Consider the following 17888-nt stretch of genomic DNA (forward strand, 5'->3'; position numbering starts at 1 on the left):
AAGGGAGAAAGCCTGTGAGCACAGGCAATTCTCTCTGGACATCATGATGTGAGTTGCCCTGCTTGGCCACCCCATCCCTGCCATGAGTAACGGAAGCCCCTGAAGTAGGAAGCAAAATAAACCTGCCTTCTTTTTCCTTTCAGGTAATTAGTCTTAGCACAGTCCTCTGGCTAAAATGATGGCATTAGATCTAATCTTCATAGATAACACAACTAACCCTCCAAACAGTGTGTCTACCCGTATTAACACTTGAGAAGCACACACTTTTTTGTTGTTTATTTTGTTTTATATGAGATAGGGTCTAGCTGTGTGGCCTAGGCTGACTTAAAACTCATGATCTTTCTGCCTCAGCCTTGGGGTGACAGGTGTGTGCCATCACCTGTGGGCACAGTGTTGTCTGTTAATGTTTGTTTTAGATTCATATATATGTCTTATGTCTTCAACAAAGTCCTACTCGTCTTTTAAACTAGGGCCAAGTCTCTTTCTTTCTTATTCCCTTGATGTTTCATACTAGGTCTGTGAGGTCAATTGTTCTACCTCTGCTTATGATGAATGATCTGTCACTCAAACACATTTGTTCCTCACTGATTAAGCAGGATAGCAATATCTACCATTCAGCAGGCAATTTTGGCCAGGGAAGCTGAGATAATGGCCAAGTTATATCGCAGAAGGAAAACTCAAAGTATTAGCCCTTAGCTTACCAGCATGCACTGACAATGTCCCATATTCTGAGTCCCACATCCTGGGATTCTGCCCAGTGGTTTTTTTATTGGTTTTCTGGCTTGCTACTTTATATACTCTATCACAACTCCTTCCTGATTAATCTTCCCTCTGATTCACCCAGAAACTCTCCTCATGTCACCAGCTTCACTGAGATCCTCACCAAACCCCATGTCATGAGCCTTCAAGGTCTACTGCACCAACAAGAGATGTGTCCTACACTTATGCTGATTTTTAAGGATGATATGGTGCAGCATTTTCTAAAATGTGCTTTCAGTTAATATATTCAATGGAGGAAGTTTGCCATGGTCAATCCACTTGGGAAATGCTGCAATGGAAAATGTAGTTTATACAAACAGTATGAGGGCTAGGGGATGTCCTGTGTAAAGAAATGGGGTCCATCTATTTTATCCTAGATGTGACCAGGCAGGTAGGAAGTCAGTATGTTTCCTCTCTTTCTCTTTGACCTGGACAGTTTAGTTCTGGGTAAGGGAAACCCATGTCTGGTGTCGGTTTTCCAGCTGTATGGGAAAGCAGCTTGCCCTGGGGAAGTATGAGGGCTCACAATGCTAGGAAATGTTCCGAGACAAAACCTAAGTGAGCCAGGCTTTGGTTGCTCATGGCTAAAATCCTAGTTATTGAGGAGGCTGAAATCTGCATGATTGTGATTTGAAGTCTGCCTGGGAAGAAAAGTCCCCCAGACTTCCATCTTCAAATTAATAAGCAAAAAGCTGTGCTGGAGGTGTGACTCAAGTAGTAGTGTGTCAGTCAAGCTAGTAAACTGACCAAGCTTGAAGCTCTGAGGTTAAACCCTTGTCCTCCCTCCCCCCAAATCCAAACATTTAAGTGAGAAAAAAAAGAGGCTAAGAACAACACAATACATAGCGGGCTCTAGAATGAGTACTCACAGGCATACAAATGTTGACAGAGGCTCTGCCCTGTCAGCTTGTAAAAGTGGCTTTACCATACTCTAGTGACTCATGTAAAATAAAGTGCTTTTCACCAATCTTAGCCACAAAGATCAGTTCATATGAAGCTGTGAACAGTGAAGAGAAAACCCAGGTGTCTTGGAACATTATAGGTGTCTCCTTCTACTTCCATGACAGGAGGCTCTGGAGGAGATGTGAAGGTCAGGAGCATTTTGCTTCAAGTCAGTACAACCCAATCAGAATAGTAGAATGTGAGGTGTGTGATGGTTAGGAGCCAGCTTCTACGTGGCATTCTGAAACACTGGTTTCCCTACTCTGTAAGGCAACCTGGGCCAGCTGTGTCAGCGTGATGCACAGAGGTATGAAGGATGAGCAGTCTTGCTGCCTTTTAACTTTGTGATTTTTAGTCTGCAAACATTTTCTTCTTATGGGGAATGTTGTACGTGTTTACCTTGGGGGAAAACTTTAAAAGAATCTGACTTTTATTATAATGAATGCTTCCCTTTTCAATAGAAAGGAATAAGGTAAAGAATGGTTAATATGTCATTTCTGCATGGAGAAGCAAGAAAGTGAAAACATCATGTACCTCTCAGGAACTTAACTTCCTGAGCTCCTTTAGCAGACTTGTGCTCCCTTTCTTTAGCCAGATGCCTAAAAGCTGTTGAAGAAATGGAAAAAAGCTGCCTCTCATCCCCAGAACTCTGGGCTTTGTGATGATCACAGTGACTGTTGGAAAGAATTCAAAGTACTTTGTAACTGGACTGATCTTAGCCAACGTCCCCTGCTCTAGGATTCACTTTGCAGTTTGAAAATAAGATTCAACAGTGGCCAATTTAACCTGCAAATACACCACAAAGAAGAGCCTGGACACAGGAATCTTTTCAAATACTCACCTTTTATCCATCCCTAATCCTGCTCTTGCAGTGTCTCTGGGACTCTTATTTCTTATAACTAAATATTCTGGGTGCTCAACCAATTACAGTGTTATGAAAGCCTGGTACCTTGTCTACTTGTTCTATTTTATGTATTTTTCCCACTTTAAATGAGCCTAATAGAATGTTAGCACCATGAAGATAGAGTATTTTCTTCAAGCCAAACAGAGTCTGTGGCTAATAAGCATTTGTAGAGTGGACATTGAATGAGTGAATGAATGAGTGCATGAGAAGGCAAGACTAATAATTCAGTTTCCAAGAAAAGCCAGGGTCAAAATAAATGGTAAGGCTTTTAATGTTAAGGGCATACATCCTATGTAGACTGATAGGGACAGGTAGTTAGGTAGATAGAGAGGCAGGAACTTTGTAGAAGAGAGAGACATGCTGAAGAGAAGTCTTATTTCAGATTATTTCCACTGAGTGGAAAAGGTACTGAAGAGAAAAGAAGAGCTGCAGGGACATAAAAAAAAAACCTGTGAAAGTTTAAAACCCACTGTGAGGGGGCTGGGAAGGTGGCTCAGTGGTGCTTGCCTTGCATGCATGAGGCCCTGCATTCAATTCCTCAGCACCACATAAGCAGAAAAAGCTGTAAGTGGCGCTGTGGCTCAAGTGGTAGCGCGCTAGCCTTGAGCTGAAGAACTGAGGGACAGCACCCAGGCCCAGAGTTCAGGCCCCACGACCGATAAAAAAAAAAAAGCAAAAACGAAACAAAACAAAAAAAAACCACTGTGCAAACTTGACAAGCAGTCACTTTCACACATGTTATGTCTGAATCACAGGTACACAGCTGCACATAGGTGTTGCTCAGGCTCACGGGGTGCCACCAACTCCTGGCTGTGGTTTGCAGGAAGGATTTGGTTTCATATCAGAGCCCAATTCGAATTTGGCCCATGAATGGTGCAGAAGGTTGTAGGTAAAAAATCAAACCCCACAATCCCTGGGGATGTCCAATGTTTATACTCTCAGGGAAGAAACTGTATCTTATTCTTTTTATCCTCTTTAGAAACCAAGCCCTCCTGTTATGGCTCCACAGATAGAGAAGTTTACTCTGGGCCCTCACCCAAGAATCCTCATGCTCTGTTTACTATTTAACCCCCCTTTTCCACTTTAGAGTAGAAATAGCAATCGTTTTTATTGGTACCTTGTAATGTGTTTATACGAGGTACCTAAATCATCCTAATAGATACTGATCATGGCTGTAAAAGGTTTCATTATTATTTGTAGAGAGATGCTAATTTTCCCTTTTATATTTTCTCAAAGAAAACACAGTTAAGAAGGTTTTATTAATATTTATAGCCCTTGTTCGTCTGATCCGTGACAAATTTGAGAAAAAAAAGGGTAAGATTCTAAGCATGGCTAATGCACAAAACTCCTTTCCCTGTGATTTATGAGTGGTCACACTTCCGTGGGGGGGGGGAACTTGCCTGTCTCGTTATTGCCTCAGCTGACCCTGAGGGAGACCCTGTCCAGAGGTTATTTCCTGTTAGTGATGTTACAGCATATGTGGAAATTTCTAGAAGTCAAACAGATTTTTCAGACCGTGAAAGATGATGCTTTGTACTTCAAAGGAAGTGGTATCATAAGGAGAATGGTAGGAGGGAACACGATCTGGAAAATGTAAGCCCCCAATCTAACAGGCTTCCAGGTCTGTGGGAAAGTGGGGAGCAGACAGGATGAGAACTGGGACTGGGACCTTGCTGGCATTGGGGAGATGAAGCGTGGCTTACCTCAGGGCTGGAGAAGTGGGGGGCCTTGCTGCCCTCACTCTCGCTGGAGCTGCTCTCTGTCTCAGAGTCGGATCCAGAGCTGCTTTCTGAGTCGCTAGAGGAGCTGCTGCTGCTGCTGCTGCTGCCGCTGCTGCTGCCCTTGCTGGACAGCACGGAGCCTCTGCAGTTGGTCTGCTGGACCACGGTGCTGCCAGCCCATCGCCACCCCCCCCAGGAAGGAAAGGGAAGGAAAGCCAAGTGAGCAAACAGGAAACACCAGCAGGCTGCCATACCCAAAAAGGAAAGGGGAGGCAGTCTGCACTCTGTCAACCAGGATCGGGACTTAAGGAGCAAACATCCAGGTCAAAGGCAGCTGCATGGTTACACAGAATTAGACCCAGGAATTCAACTGAGAATGAGAGTTGGTTGGTTCTTGGTAACTAGGTACTGGTTAAAGCACGGATGCTTTAGGAGGGAAAGTGGTGTAATATACCAGTAGCTGTTTTGCACCACTGGTGGTGTTTGTTTGTTTTTTTTAAATAAGTTTTTTATTGTGAGAATACTATACAGAGGAGGAGTTACAATCACATGAGCAAGGTAATGAGTACGTTTCTTATCAAGCATTGTTGTCTCTTCCTTTGTTTTTCCCCTCCCATTCTTTCCCTCCCATCTCCACAACTACACTTTACCACTCCAGCCCACCCTCCACTGTTGTTTTAGAGATGGCGTTTCAATCATCCTGGACTCCAGACATCTATACAAACAGAAGGAAACCCCCAAAACCTGAAATATTTTGGGTGTCAAGGGACTTTGCTTTATTTCTGCCATAGAGGAAAAGGAAGTATGATGGATGGCAAGGTTTAGGAAGAGGGCTGTAGGGGCAGCACAGTGCTCTGCCTAGAACTTCCATGGTCTGCTGGAAGGTCCCTCAGAATTTGGGACTGTTGAAGCTAAAATCTTGCTTTGTTCCTTTTTCTGCCTGGAGAGTCAAATGCTGTAGTTATTATGGGAACTGGCATGGTGTATAAAAAGCAACCTTTCTTTTAGTCATTTCCTAAAGAACTGAATATCTTCCTGGTCATCATTTATAGATTCCAGACTTTAAAATTCAACCCTAGTGCCATGGCTTATAGAAGAAACAAGATGTCAAATTTAAACTCAATGTTTATATACATGCCACAGGGTCTTTATATAGTCAAACACAACATGAAAAAAATGGTGAATGCTTTCCAGTGGTAATTCATAAACCACAACATTTCAGATAGCATACACCCATTCAAAGAGTGTTTAAGTCAAAAGAAAATTTCAGTACTCACATAATATTCAACATCTTCCAAGACCCTTAATTAATGGAGCTGAGACACACCTGGATGTGTTCTTTTATGGTTAAGCTCTAAACCCAGAAAATGCTGGTCACTTTTAATGTCAAGTCAGCAAAAATCTGCTTGCTGCTTCCAATTGTGACCATGACTTTATCAGACTGAGCATTAGTGAAGGTCATCAGGGAGCTTGTTAGGCTTTATGGTCTCAAGTGCAAAGCAGCTGGACATTTTAAAGAACCCTTTTCATCCATACCTTAAATCTTTGACAAATGCTTTGCCCAAGGGCAAGCGGTCATAAATCCTGGGTGTGGGGGCTGGGAGGGAAGTGATACTTATTTAAGTCTTTGTTTCTCTTATAAAAGCTGTAAGACAAGAAACTATCTTGTATAGAATCTGGTAAAAAAAATCACCCTTTAAAAATGACAGAGTTAGGGGAAAGTGGAGTTTGAATATAACCTTCCTTAGTGGTTTTTATTCCTTTCCATCAATGTCATGGTCCATACCCACTGTCTGCCCAAATTCTTCAACATCAGACACTATCTGCAGATTCATGCTGTGTCTGAGTTGCAGCAATTTTATTTCTAGCCTATCATTTATGCCTGGAATGGAGAGAGGAATGCAGGGTCCCATGACAAAGGGAAGTTCATGCTCAAGGGGCTGCAGTATTTCTTTCTTGTGAGTGAAAATTTATCTTCTGCTGGCTGAGTGGATATGGGTACAATCAATGGGAAAAATATGTATATATGCACACACACAATTAAATTCCAAACATGAGAATCTGGGATTCTTGTTTAAATTGGGAGGTTCCTAAAATATTGGGGGTAAAAACACAGAAAACAAACAAAAAAAAAAGAAAGCCAAACAGCATAGGGCTCAAAGGCCTCTTGGTAAAAGGCTGGTGGAAAAAGACAGGGCAGAGGCTAGGCACCAGTGGCTTATACCTCTAATCATAGCTACCCAAGAGTCTGAGATCTGAGGATTGTGGTCCAAAGCTCAGACAGACAAATCAGAGAGACTCTTATCTCCAATTAATAACCAAAAGACTAGAAGTTGAGCTGCGGCTCAAGGGTAGAGCATCAGCCTTGAGTAATAAAACTACAGACAGGATCTAGGCCCGGAGTTCAAACCTCAGGATTGGCACACATGCATGCAAATATAAGCACATGCGTGTGCACACAAGCACGGGCACGCGAGCACACACACACACAGAAATAGGAGAGTTGTATCTTCTTTTTACCTGGGAACAGGGGGACACACCTTGGAGACCAGAAATTAGGATATACAAATAACATTTTGATTGGTTTAACAAAACGATGGTCATTGTTCTTGATCAGTACATTCTATCTGCTTGCATTTGCACACTAAGGAAAACAAGAGATTCCTTCATTCTGTGGGCACCTGGGCTGTCAGGTGTGTGGACTTCCCTGTGGCCTTCACTACAAAGCGAAAAGTTGTCTTATGCAAAGTAGCATTTTAACTTCTGGGAAAATGCACATTTTTGTCATACTAATTTAGGACTTCTGGTCCTAAATTAATAAGACTCACCAGCCCAAGGAGACAGAATTAGATTGGCAGAAAAGTTTTATACTCCTGTGTTTTTCTTCATTAAATTAGGAAGCTGACTTAAAATGCCACAGCCATAACTATTACTTGCTTTAAAAACAGCTGAATGAGCCTGAAATTTACATTTCTTCATGCTGAATTTAGAAAGGTTAAAAGTATCATGACATCTTTGGGTAGGGTTGAATATACAGGCAGTTTTTAATTTACGATGGTACAAAAAGTACTATGTAGAAACTACATTGAATTTTGAGTCTAGATCTTTCCCTAGGCCTGTAGTCCACAGGCCTGTATACAGGCCTAGGCAGTGGCAGTGGGCCACCCACAGTTCTCTTGGCTAAGTAACTATAAGGGGAACCAACTGAGACTCTTGTGTGTCGAGATGTTTGGTAGGTTATCTGGATTAAATGCATTTCAATCTACTATGTTTTCAATTTCTGATAAGTTTATCTGGACAGAGTCCAATTGTGAGTTGAAGAACATCTGGTATTTGTTTCACTATGGGTAGAGAGAATGTAGCTAGAAAAGATCAGTGTCAAGGGCAGGCAGGCTTGCCCAGAAGGCCTCTGTTGGCCAGCTATGAGATCAAGAGATCCATTCACATATCCCCACATCCATGAAGGCCTCTCTATGGACTAATTTTTACCCAGGTCTTTGAGAATGAGCAATCGTCGTGGCCTCAGTATAGTGATTGTGCTTGTGCTGAGGGCATGCAGATGCTTTGCTTCTGCTGCAACAGAAATAACAGTGAGAGCAGAATGAGGAGAAAGCCAGGGTGGTCAGCCCTGTAGAAAAAGACTCCTTATGGGCTGGGAAGGTGGCTCAGTGGTAGAGTGCTTGCCTCTCATGCATGAGGCCCTGGGTTTGATTTCTCAGCACCACATAAGCAGAAAAAGCTTGAAGTAGCTTTGTGGCTGAAGTGGTAGAACTTTCACCTTGAGCTGAAGAACTGAAGGACAGCACCCAGCCCAGAGTTCAGGCTCTACAACTGACCAAAAAAAAAAAAGATTCCTTACTAACAGAAGTAGGGTCTCAAAAAGACCTTATTGAAAGAAGACGGTAGGGTTTATACAGTTAAAATTGCAAGATGGCACTGGTGGCTCATGCTTATAATCCTACTCAGGAGGTTGAGATTTGAGGATTGTGATTCAAAGTCAGCCTGTGTAATAAAGTATTTGTGTAGTAAAGTCTGTGAGCCTCCTACCTCCAAACCAAAAGGCTGGAAGTAAAGCTGTGGATCAAGTGGTAGAGCATTAGACTGGAGGGAAAAACAAACAAACAAAAAAGAAGCTCAGAGATAGCACCCAGTCCCTGAGTTCAAACCCCAGGATTCACACCAAAACAAACAAACAAAAACAAAAGCAAAACCAAAAGCAAACCCTCAAAACAAAACACCCAAGCTGAAAATGCTAGTATGCAAAGTGGTTATCCTGTCTACACCAAAACCCTAAATTAACTCAGAGGAATTTTCCCCGCAATGTTAACACTGATTAATTGGCATGATGACACAACTTTGGAAGGTTTTTAGGATACTACCTTACTAGGTTCTGATCCTACATAATATCATGAATAGGGTGCCAATGAGTCTAAAGACTGAAAATAAGTCTGAGACTGTAGAATAAAAGTTTTTGTCAGCTGGACATGGATGCCTTTAATTCTAGTAATTGGGGGGCTGAGCCCGGAAGATCTGGAGTTTGAGGACAGCTCAGTGAGATCCTGTCTGAAAATACTCTTGACTCCCCAAGAAAACCAAAAGCAAAACAACACACACACACACACACACACACACACACACTCATTACTGAGTTAATCTTAACAAAAGAGATCTAACTTTTCAAAAGGATTATAATTTCTCTTTTCTGATAAAAAAAATCTTTGAACTCTTTCAACTTGAACATTAGAGGATATTCCTTTACATGCACTCTACATTTCATCTGCCATTTCAGCACAGCTCCATTAGAGATGGCTTGATGCTTTTGTTATTGGGACATCTTGAACTGCACTGCTGGTTTTACTAGTGGCCAGGATTCAAATACACCTTTGAGAGAAGCCTGGCTTCATTCTAATACCACTTGCAATGTTTCTTCCTTTGGCTGTATTGATGCATTCTTTTCAGAATTTGGCCCAGGCCAAGTCTGAATACAGACTGTAAAAGAAAAGATCTAAAATCAAAGTTCCAAATGTTGGATCTTACAGTTTAGACTGTTTCTATTGTGGAGCCTGAATAAATATCTTAAGCTGTCCACAGGCTCTCCAGTGACAAGTGACCTGAGGTTGGGCTCTTTACTTGGCTGATATGGAGGGGCAACCATGCTGCTTAGTTTGGTACCATGCATCTCTTGGTATTGCCTGCAGGATAAAATTTAGCTGATTACCCAACAAATGGTTCATTTCCAAACTCTCATCAGTGTTCTGGCAACAGTTTTTCTTTATCACAGCATCTGTACTGACAGCAAGTGATCTAAAACTATTTCCTATGTTCTTATTATTAAGCAGTGAAAATGATAAAATCTGGTGAGTGGCTTCACAGTAGATAAAAGTATCAACTAAGAAGCAAAGCTAATGAAACTATTGGTTCTATATAGCCTTGATTTTGTTTGATCTGACATCTCTCAAGGAAAAATTTTTCTAATGTGATTTTCAGTTACTCATAGTTGGCCTCCTTTCAATGTATCCATCCCAGAACCTTGGTTGGCTATGTTTCTCATCACACCTTGATAATCTCTTCCTCTCTTTCCCTCCCTCTCTCCTTCGTGCTTTCTCTCTGTCTGTCTCTCTGTCTGTCTGTCTCTGTCTCGCTCTCTGTTAGTATTGGGGTTTGAACTTAGGGCCTCAAAGTCCTGCTTGACTTTTTTGCTCAAGGCTAGGGCTCTAGTATTGAAGCCATACCTCCATTTCTGGCTTTTTGTTGGTTAATTGGAGAAAGAAGTCTCTCAGATTTGTCTGCTGGAGTTGCCTTCAAACTGTGACCCTCAGATTTCAGCCTCCTGAGTAGCTAGTATAACAGGTATGAGCCACTGGTGCCAAGCTGGGCTGTGTCTCTTTAAAGCTGTGGGTTTTGCACAGGTTACTTTCTGGCCCTTTCTTCTGGCTACTCTTATCTTCCTCTCATTGTCCAAGACTGAATTTCAGTATTACATCCGTGTTTTGTTACATGTGACTGAGTATACTGACAGTATATAGATGGAGTATAATTTTAAAAAATTCTCTGCCAACATTTTTTCATTAATGAATTTAGGCTTTTTATTTAAATGCAATTAATGATATGCTTAGAACTTAAATCTGATATTTTATTTCGATTTTAAAAATAATATTGTTACTATATTTAAGTAGTTATACAGAGGTACTATCATTCAACAAAACAGTTTATGAATATAATACATCTTGATCAATGTCACCCCTTTCAAAATTCTCACCTATCCCTCCCAACCCACCTCTTCCCTTACTATTCTTAAATTTTGTAATATTATATATATATATATATATATATATATATATATATATTTGGGTCTGGTCGTGGGGCCTGAACTCTGGGCATGGGCACTGTCCCTTAGCTCTTCAGCTCAAGGCTAGTGCTCTACCACTAGAGCCACAGCACCACTTCCGGCTTTTTTTTTCTTTTTGCTTATGTGGTGCTGGGGAATCAAACCCAGGGTCTCATGCATGCAAGGCAAGCGTGCTACCACTGAGCCACCTTCCCAGCCCCTATATGTATATATATATATTTACTGCATTTTCCCATTTCTTTCATTTTGATTTGGGTTTTTCTGCTTTTTTTTGCCTTTCTATAAATTTGAATATACTTTAAAATATTATTTTGCTTCCAGTGTTTTAAAATTTATATCTTTGCACAGATTTTTCCATTTTTATATTATACACAATTTATCCCAAAATACCAAGATTGCCACTTTATCAGATTAAGTGAAACTAGAAGACTCACTTCCTTAATTGTCTTAAGTATGTCTTCTACATACATTGAGAACATAAAACAGTATCTCAAAGGTTGCTTTAACGATCAAACCAAATTAAAAATCCTAAGTGGAGAGGAAAATATAATCACACATTCTTTTTAATCTGTTGTTCTTATTTCCTTCATGATATTTCAAGGTTCTTTTTTTTCTTTTTTAAAAAAAATCATTTCCTTTCTGTTTTTTTCTTTTTCCTTCCCAGCTACTCCTTTAGAGTATCTGCTGGTGACTAAGGCTCTTGATTTTCTGTCATGTCAGGGAGTCTTCACTGGCCCTTCATCGCTGAAGGCTTTCACTGGATATGGAATTATGGATTAATAGCTCTTTCCTGTTAGCCCTTGCACCATGATGTACTACTTCCTTTTGGCCTCACTAGCTTTGCAATTTCACGTCATTCAGACTGTAATTATTTTTCCCTTACATGCATGTTGCCATTTATTTCTCACAGCTTTCAGGATTTTTTTCTTTGTCTTTTCACCAGTTTGACTATGATGTATCTTCACAAGGATATTTTTAGATTTATACAACCAGGAGGTTCATGTCTCTTCCTGAACCTGTAGGTTTATTTATTTTGTACAACTTGGCTTTCAAAGCTTTTTGAATATTTTTTCAGGTACTTGTTCTTTCTTGTTTCCTTCTGAAATTCTGATGACTTAAATGTTAGATCCTGGACTAAAGTGTGCAGCTCAAGTGGTAGAGCACCTACCTAGCAAGAGCTAAGTCCTGAGTTAAATCTAGTATTACTAAAGACATTCAGATTTTTTTTTAAAATACGTTTTTTATTGTGAAAATACCATACAGAGGGACTACAATTACATGAGCAAGGTACTGAGTACATTTCTTATCCAGCATTGTTGCCTCCTCCTTTGTTTTTCCCCTACCATCCCTACCCTCCCATCTCCATGACTACACGTCCCCCCCCCCGCCCCCGCCAAAGTTGTAAAGTTCGTTTTTGGACATAGAGTCTTGTACATCTCATTGTTGCAATGGGTTCACCTGTATCCCTATTTAAACAATTTGTTTTTTCCTTTCTCCTTTACAAATTATACCAACATCAAATACAGTGAAAACGGGTTATTCTGTGGGGGAGGGACATACAAAGCAACAAAAAAAAAATCACCTTATAAATAAAAAACCACTTGTGTCCTTATCTTGGGGTTCATTTCGACTAACATCAACTTATCTGACCTTTTCTGCTTGTTTCATACATATACTAGTTGTTGCAAATAAGGGAAACCTTGGGACCTATGTTTCTTTGGGCTTACTTATCATTATATTAAGTGAAGTAAGCCAGACATTCAGATCTTTTACTATTGTCCTGCAAGTGCTCGACAGCTTGAGCCATAGCCAAGTACTTTTTACATTTGTTATATTTTAAGTAACGTCTCACATTTTGGGGGGCCTTAGGCTGGCCTGGACCACAATTCTGCTATTTATACTTTCCACACAGCAAGAGTAACAACTCTATGCCATTAAGTTCAGCTTTATCTGTTGAGATGGGGTTTCATGAACTTTTTGCCTTGGCTGGCCTTGAACTTCAATCCTCCTGATCTCTGCCTCCCAAGTAGCTAGAATTACTGTGCGGAGCTACTGATCCTAGCTCATCCACTGACTTTTCAAAAACATATTTATTTATTATTAAATACTTGTACTAAGTGGTCTCAATTCTCGAAGTCAGGTTATGAGGACAATGTTACCCTTCCCTCATTCTCCTCCATCTCATACCTATGTATATCAATATTTACACACTGCACACAGAACACAATGGCTGCATTTGCTCACCCCCTCCCTCCATTCCCATATCTCCACCTCTACCTGACCTCCTTTGACCTCCTCCCCACCTCCACACATTTTAGCTTCCTGATATTCATTTTGTTTAATGGTTCACTAGTAGTTCAAAGGAGTTATAGCATTCACGTACTGAGTTTTAAACATTTTAGCTATTGAGCAAGGCATAGTGGTTCATGCCTTGGGAGGCAGAATTCAGGAGAATCAAGGTTTGAGGCCAACCCAGACAAAAGTTCATTAAACTCCATCTCTAAAAAGCTGGGCACAATGGCTCATACCTGTAGCCACATGGTAAGTAGAAACGGAAAGATTGCAGTCCAGGCAAAAAGTGAGTCCATATGTGAAAAATTATAAAACAGAGAGGGCTGGGGGTATGGCTGAAATGGTAGAGCGTCTGCCTAGTAAGTGCAAGGTCTTGCATTCAAATCCTGGTACCACACAAAAAATGTGCAAAATGCAAATCCAGGAACTCACTGTAGATCTTTCCTGAGGCCCAAAGCCTCTAGCTAATGTACCTTCTCCCCATAGCTCAGTCTTCTCATGTTTGTCATAAGCAGTGCCCATGGGTTTTAGTTGTCCATAGGAGAAGGGACAGGAGAGTGCTCCAACATTTCACCATGGAATAAGAGCCCTCACTTGATAGTAAGGAAAGGAACCTGCTTAATATTTCTAACCTCCAGTATCTGGTGCACTGTAGTGGAAGAAACTACTATGCAGGTGTCTGCTGTAGTCCCTGCCTAATATCACTTTGCCAAATTAGGATTTTTTGTGTGATGTGATTATGAGGATTTAATATTTTTTTGTAATTTACATATTCTCATTTTTTTCAGTTTTTCACCAATAAAACAAACATTAGGTTTTCCAAGTCTACTTGATTGTGGAATTGTGGAAGTTAATTCTATTAAAATATTGCTGAATTTAGTTTGCCGGTATTTTATTAAGGAATTTGAGCTCTCTCTCTCCACACACACACACACACACACACACACACACACACGTCATGGGGCCTGAACTCTGGGCCTGGTGCTGTCCCTCAGCTCTTCAGCTCAAGACTAGTGCCCTACCACTTGAGCCACAGCACCACTTCCAGCTTTTTCTGTTTATGTGGTGCTGAGGAATCAAACCCAGGGCCTCATAAGGCAAATACTCTACCACAGAGCCACCTTCCCAGCCCTGAGGTGTCTATATTTATGGGCATGTTTAACATGCATTTATATTCATATATTTTCACACTTTGAGGATGTTTTTTAGCAGGCTGTTTATTATGGTGTTTTTAACCTAAAATAATAGGCTAGAGAATATTTTACCATTCCCTAGTGTTCCAGGGAGTTTAAAATAGATCAGAATAACCAAGTACTTAGCAGTTTAAATGAACTTAAGCACCTACAAAAGCCATCTCAATCCCAGAGCCTCTTAGAAAGGAAGTTCCCTCACAGTTTATTCCTTGGTTATTCTCTAGAAATTTTATTTATATTGTTTTCTAAAAATCTCCTCTTTATAAGTTTATTATAAAAATTATTGTGATAGTCACTTAACTAACTCCCCCTATTGTATCTGTTTTATTACTTATCATATTCCAAATTCTTTTCTCTTCTCTTTTTCTGTGTATTTGCTAAAGTTTAAAAAAAATTTTTTTATTGTAAAAATAGTGTACAGAGGGGTTACAGTTACACGAGTAAGGTAATGAGTCCATTTCTTATTGAGCATTGTTACCTCCTCCTTTGTTTTTCCCCTGCCATCCCTTCCTTCCCCACCTCCCCAACTTTCCCCCAAGTTGTAAAGTTCGTTTTCTACATAGTGTCTTGTACATCTCATTGTTTCAATGGGTCATCCTGTATCCTTGGTTCAGCATTTTGTTATTTCCTTTCCCCTCTCCAAATTACAAAAATGTATATATTTTTCCCCTTAAAGAGGTAGTTCTTGATCCCTGTAATAATTCTAGTATTTTCAGGGTTTGTTTCTTTCTACATTTTCAGATTTGCTTTATAATATTGTTACAGCTTCTTGTGTTGAAGGCTTATCTCAGCTACTTTTATTAATAACAAAGAACCTGTGACTGCAGGTATGTGGATGTGTCCCCCTCCCCGCCCCCTCTCCTCTTCTTTTTACTAAGTAGATGGCTATGGCCATTTGTAAAAATTGCTATTATAAACATGATGTACAGAGGGGTTATAGTTACAGAAGACAGATAATGAGTACTTTTCTTTTTGGACAGCCCTTCTTTGAGTAGCCATTTAGAAGACTGCTTTTCAGTACAAGATAACATGATACTGAGGTCCAAAGATGAACAGGCTGTGGCTGTGGCCTACGACTTGTAGAAGCCTCAGGGGACATGTGGCTTTATGTTGAAGGGGGGGCCTTTGGGCTCTGGTGCGAGGATATGGAAAAGGTGAAGAAGGGGGAAGGTAGCACAGACACAGCTAGTTCACTCTGAACTCCAGTGGGATGGGAGCAGGGAATAGTCCAGGGAAGGGATTAAGGCCATAAAAAGACCTTTGCATTATGTTTCATTTCCCAAAGGGCCCAGAAACCTTCTATTGGCCTCAGCGAGGGATAAAAGTTCACAGAACCCACCACATTTAGCAGGAGAGAAGTTCACTAATATACGAGGCTATTAACCTGTACATCAAGTATGCCCCTTTCATGCTGTTGTTATGGTAGCATCTGAAATACTTTCGGTCACATACCAGAGTCTAGAGAGCTTCCTGCTCAGCCCACTGAACCATTTTCATAGTTTCCAAGGAATCAAAAGCTTGTGCCCAAATCTAAATTTAAGAATTCTTTTTTGCCAGTCTTCAGGCTTTAACTCAGGGCCTGGGCACTGTCTCTGAGCTTTTTCTCTCTCTCAAGGCTAGCACTCTACCACTTGAGCTACAGTGCCACTTCCAGCATTTTCCGTGTATGTGGTACTCTACTCTACTACTAAGCCACATTCCTAGCCCTTAAGAAGAATTTTGTGACTCAAGTCTTCACAATTAACTTCAGATGTCAGAGAGTCCGGATATTTCCTTGTGAGGACTTTTTGATTTCTTGGGTTTCTATCTTTTGTGATATAAAATGTCTGATGCTCTGTTCCTCCCCTAGCTTAGACAGATGACACAGTTTGAGGCATCTTCCTCAAAAAGGTCAAAATGCTCTTAACTTTGTGGTTCACAACATTATGACCCAACTAATGATATCTGCTAAGGTTCTTCTGTGGTGGCACCAGCCCTGCTTTTGGCTTTACCAGCTTTATTTTATTTTATTTATTTTTTATTGTGAAAATACTGTACAGAGGGGTTGCAATTACATGGGCAAGATAGTGAATACATTTCTTATCAAGCATTGTAGCCTCCTCCTTTGTTTACCCTTCCCATCCCTTCCATTCCTCCCTCCCCCATCCCACAAGTTGTAAAGTTCGTTTTCGACATGACAACTTGTACATCTCATTGCTGCAATGGGTCCACCTGTATCCCTATTTAAATGACTTGTTTTTCCCCTTCCCCTCCACAAATTATACCGACATCAAATACAGTGAAAGCAGGGGTTATACTGAGGGACATACAAAGCAACAAAGAAATAATCTTATAATTGCATTAGAAACAAATGCATGAAAGAAAAAAACATTTAAAATACATATCTTAGGGTTCATTTTCCTAACATCACTTTATCTGAACTTTTCTGCTTGACTCATACATATACTAGATATTGCAAATAAGGGAAATCATGGGACCTATGTTTCTTTGGGCTTGGCTTACTTCACTTAATATAATTTTTTCCAAGTCTTTCCATTTCCTAACAAATGGGGCAATGTCATTCTTTCTGATGGAGGCATAGAATTCCATTGTGTATATATACCAATTTTCTTGATCCATTCATCTACTGAGGGGCATCTGGGTTGGTTCCAGATCTTAGCTATGGTAAATAATGCTGCAATAAACATAGTTGTGCTACAGCTTTATTTTTTAGGATGGTTGAGAAATGTTATCTTTTATGTGGTTCTCTTCTCAACCTACTGCTTGAAGTTCTGGGTCATATATGGAGTAAAATTTTACTTTTAATTTAATGAAAGACCACATGTGTCCCGGTCAAGAAGAAAGACATTTCACAAATAAATAAAAACAATACAATATTGTACACACAATATCTACACAATATTGTGCATTCATTGGTTCCCTGAAATACACTTAGGCTTGTTGATGGTTTTCCTGTTTCCAATGAAATATAGTATTTATTTATTTAATATTCAAGGCCTATTAGGGCACAGTCTCTATGCATCAGCCTTCTGTGAATTGGATGAGCCCTCTGGCTCTGGTGTGCTCTTGGGACAGAATCTGTAAATATCTCAAAGCAGGGAAGCCTCTATTCCTTGTTTCTGTAAGGGACGTGATACAATGTGGGTGGGAGTTGTGATAGGGAGGGCCCTGCATCTCTGAAAGCCCTGTGCTAGTTTGACCAGGCTACCTGGGTGCAGCATAGCTAAGCAAGAGCAACACATAGCTGAATTACTATTCTATCCTTGGCACTATTTGAGTGACAGTGAGAAGCAGTTGCTGCTGCCTTTTGGTGACACCAATTTGCCACCCTTCCATTCATGTGGGTAATACCTGGATATTAAGATGAAAAGTCATGCTTGTCTCAGAGAGCACCTCACGCAGGAAACTCATCATCCTTCTTCTGGCAGTGGGGATGGGACCTGAGATGTGGCTGGACCAAACTGCCAGAAAGCTGGAGGAGAACTTCTAGGACAACTGCTTCTCTGGTAGAGACAGCTGAAGATGTATGGGAATGTGGGATGCTACAGTGTAGAGATGGAAGGTCTAGGTTCAATCCAGGTGTTTATCCCTGACCTGCAACTGTAGATGAGGCAGGGAATCGCTCTGCTGCTTTGCAGTTACCTGGTCTATAATGAAATGATGAGAGGGTCCAGGCTACCATAATATTCTGTAATTCTGCATCCTTTCTGTCCTCATGAGTTAGACTA

At 40.6% G+C, this 17888-nt stretch overlaps 1 protein-coding gene across 1 annotated transcript in view; it reads right to left on the reverse strand.

Annotated features, from left to right (window-relative positions):
- Aff3 (AF4/FMR2 family, member 3) overlaps positions 1-17888 on the reverse strand; it is a 436486-nt gene that overhangs the window by 48481 nt on the left and 370117 nt on the right. Inside the window, exon 11 of the mRNA XM_013019735.1 lies at positions 4309-4495. Coding sequence (XP_012875189.1) covers positions 4309-4495 — 187 coding nt within the window. The remainder of the gene's footprint in view (positions 1-4308; positions 4496-17888) is intronic.

Source organism: Dipodomys ordii, unplaced genomic scaffold (genome assembly GCF_000151885.1).
Source record: "Dipodomys ordii isolate 6190 unplaced genomic scaffold, Dord_2.0 Scaffold47, whole genome shotgun sequence".
NCBI lineage: Eukaryota > Metazoa > Chordata > Mammalia > Rodentia > Heteromyidae > Dipodomys > Dipodomys ordii.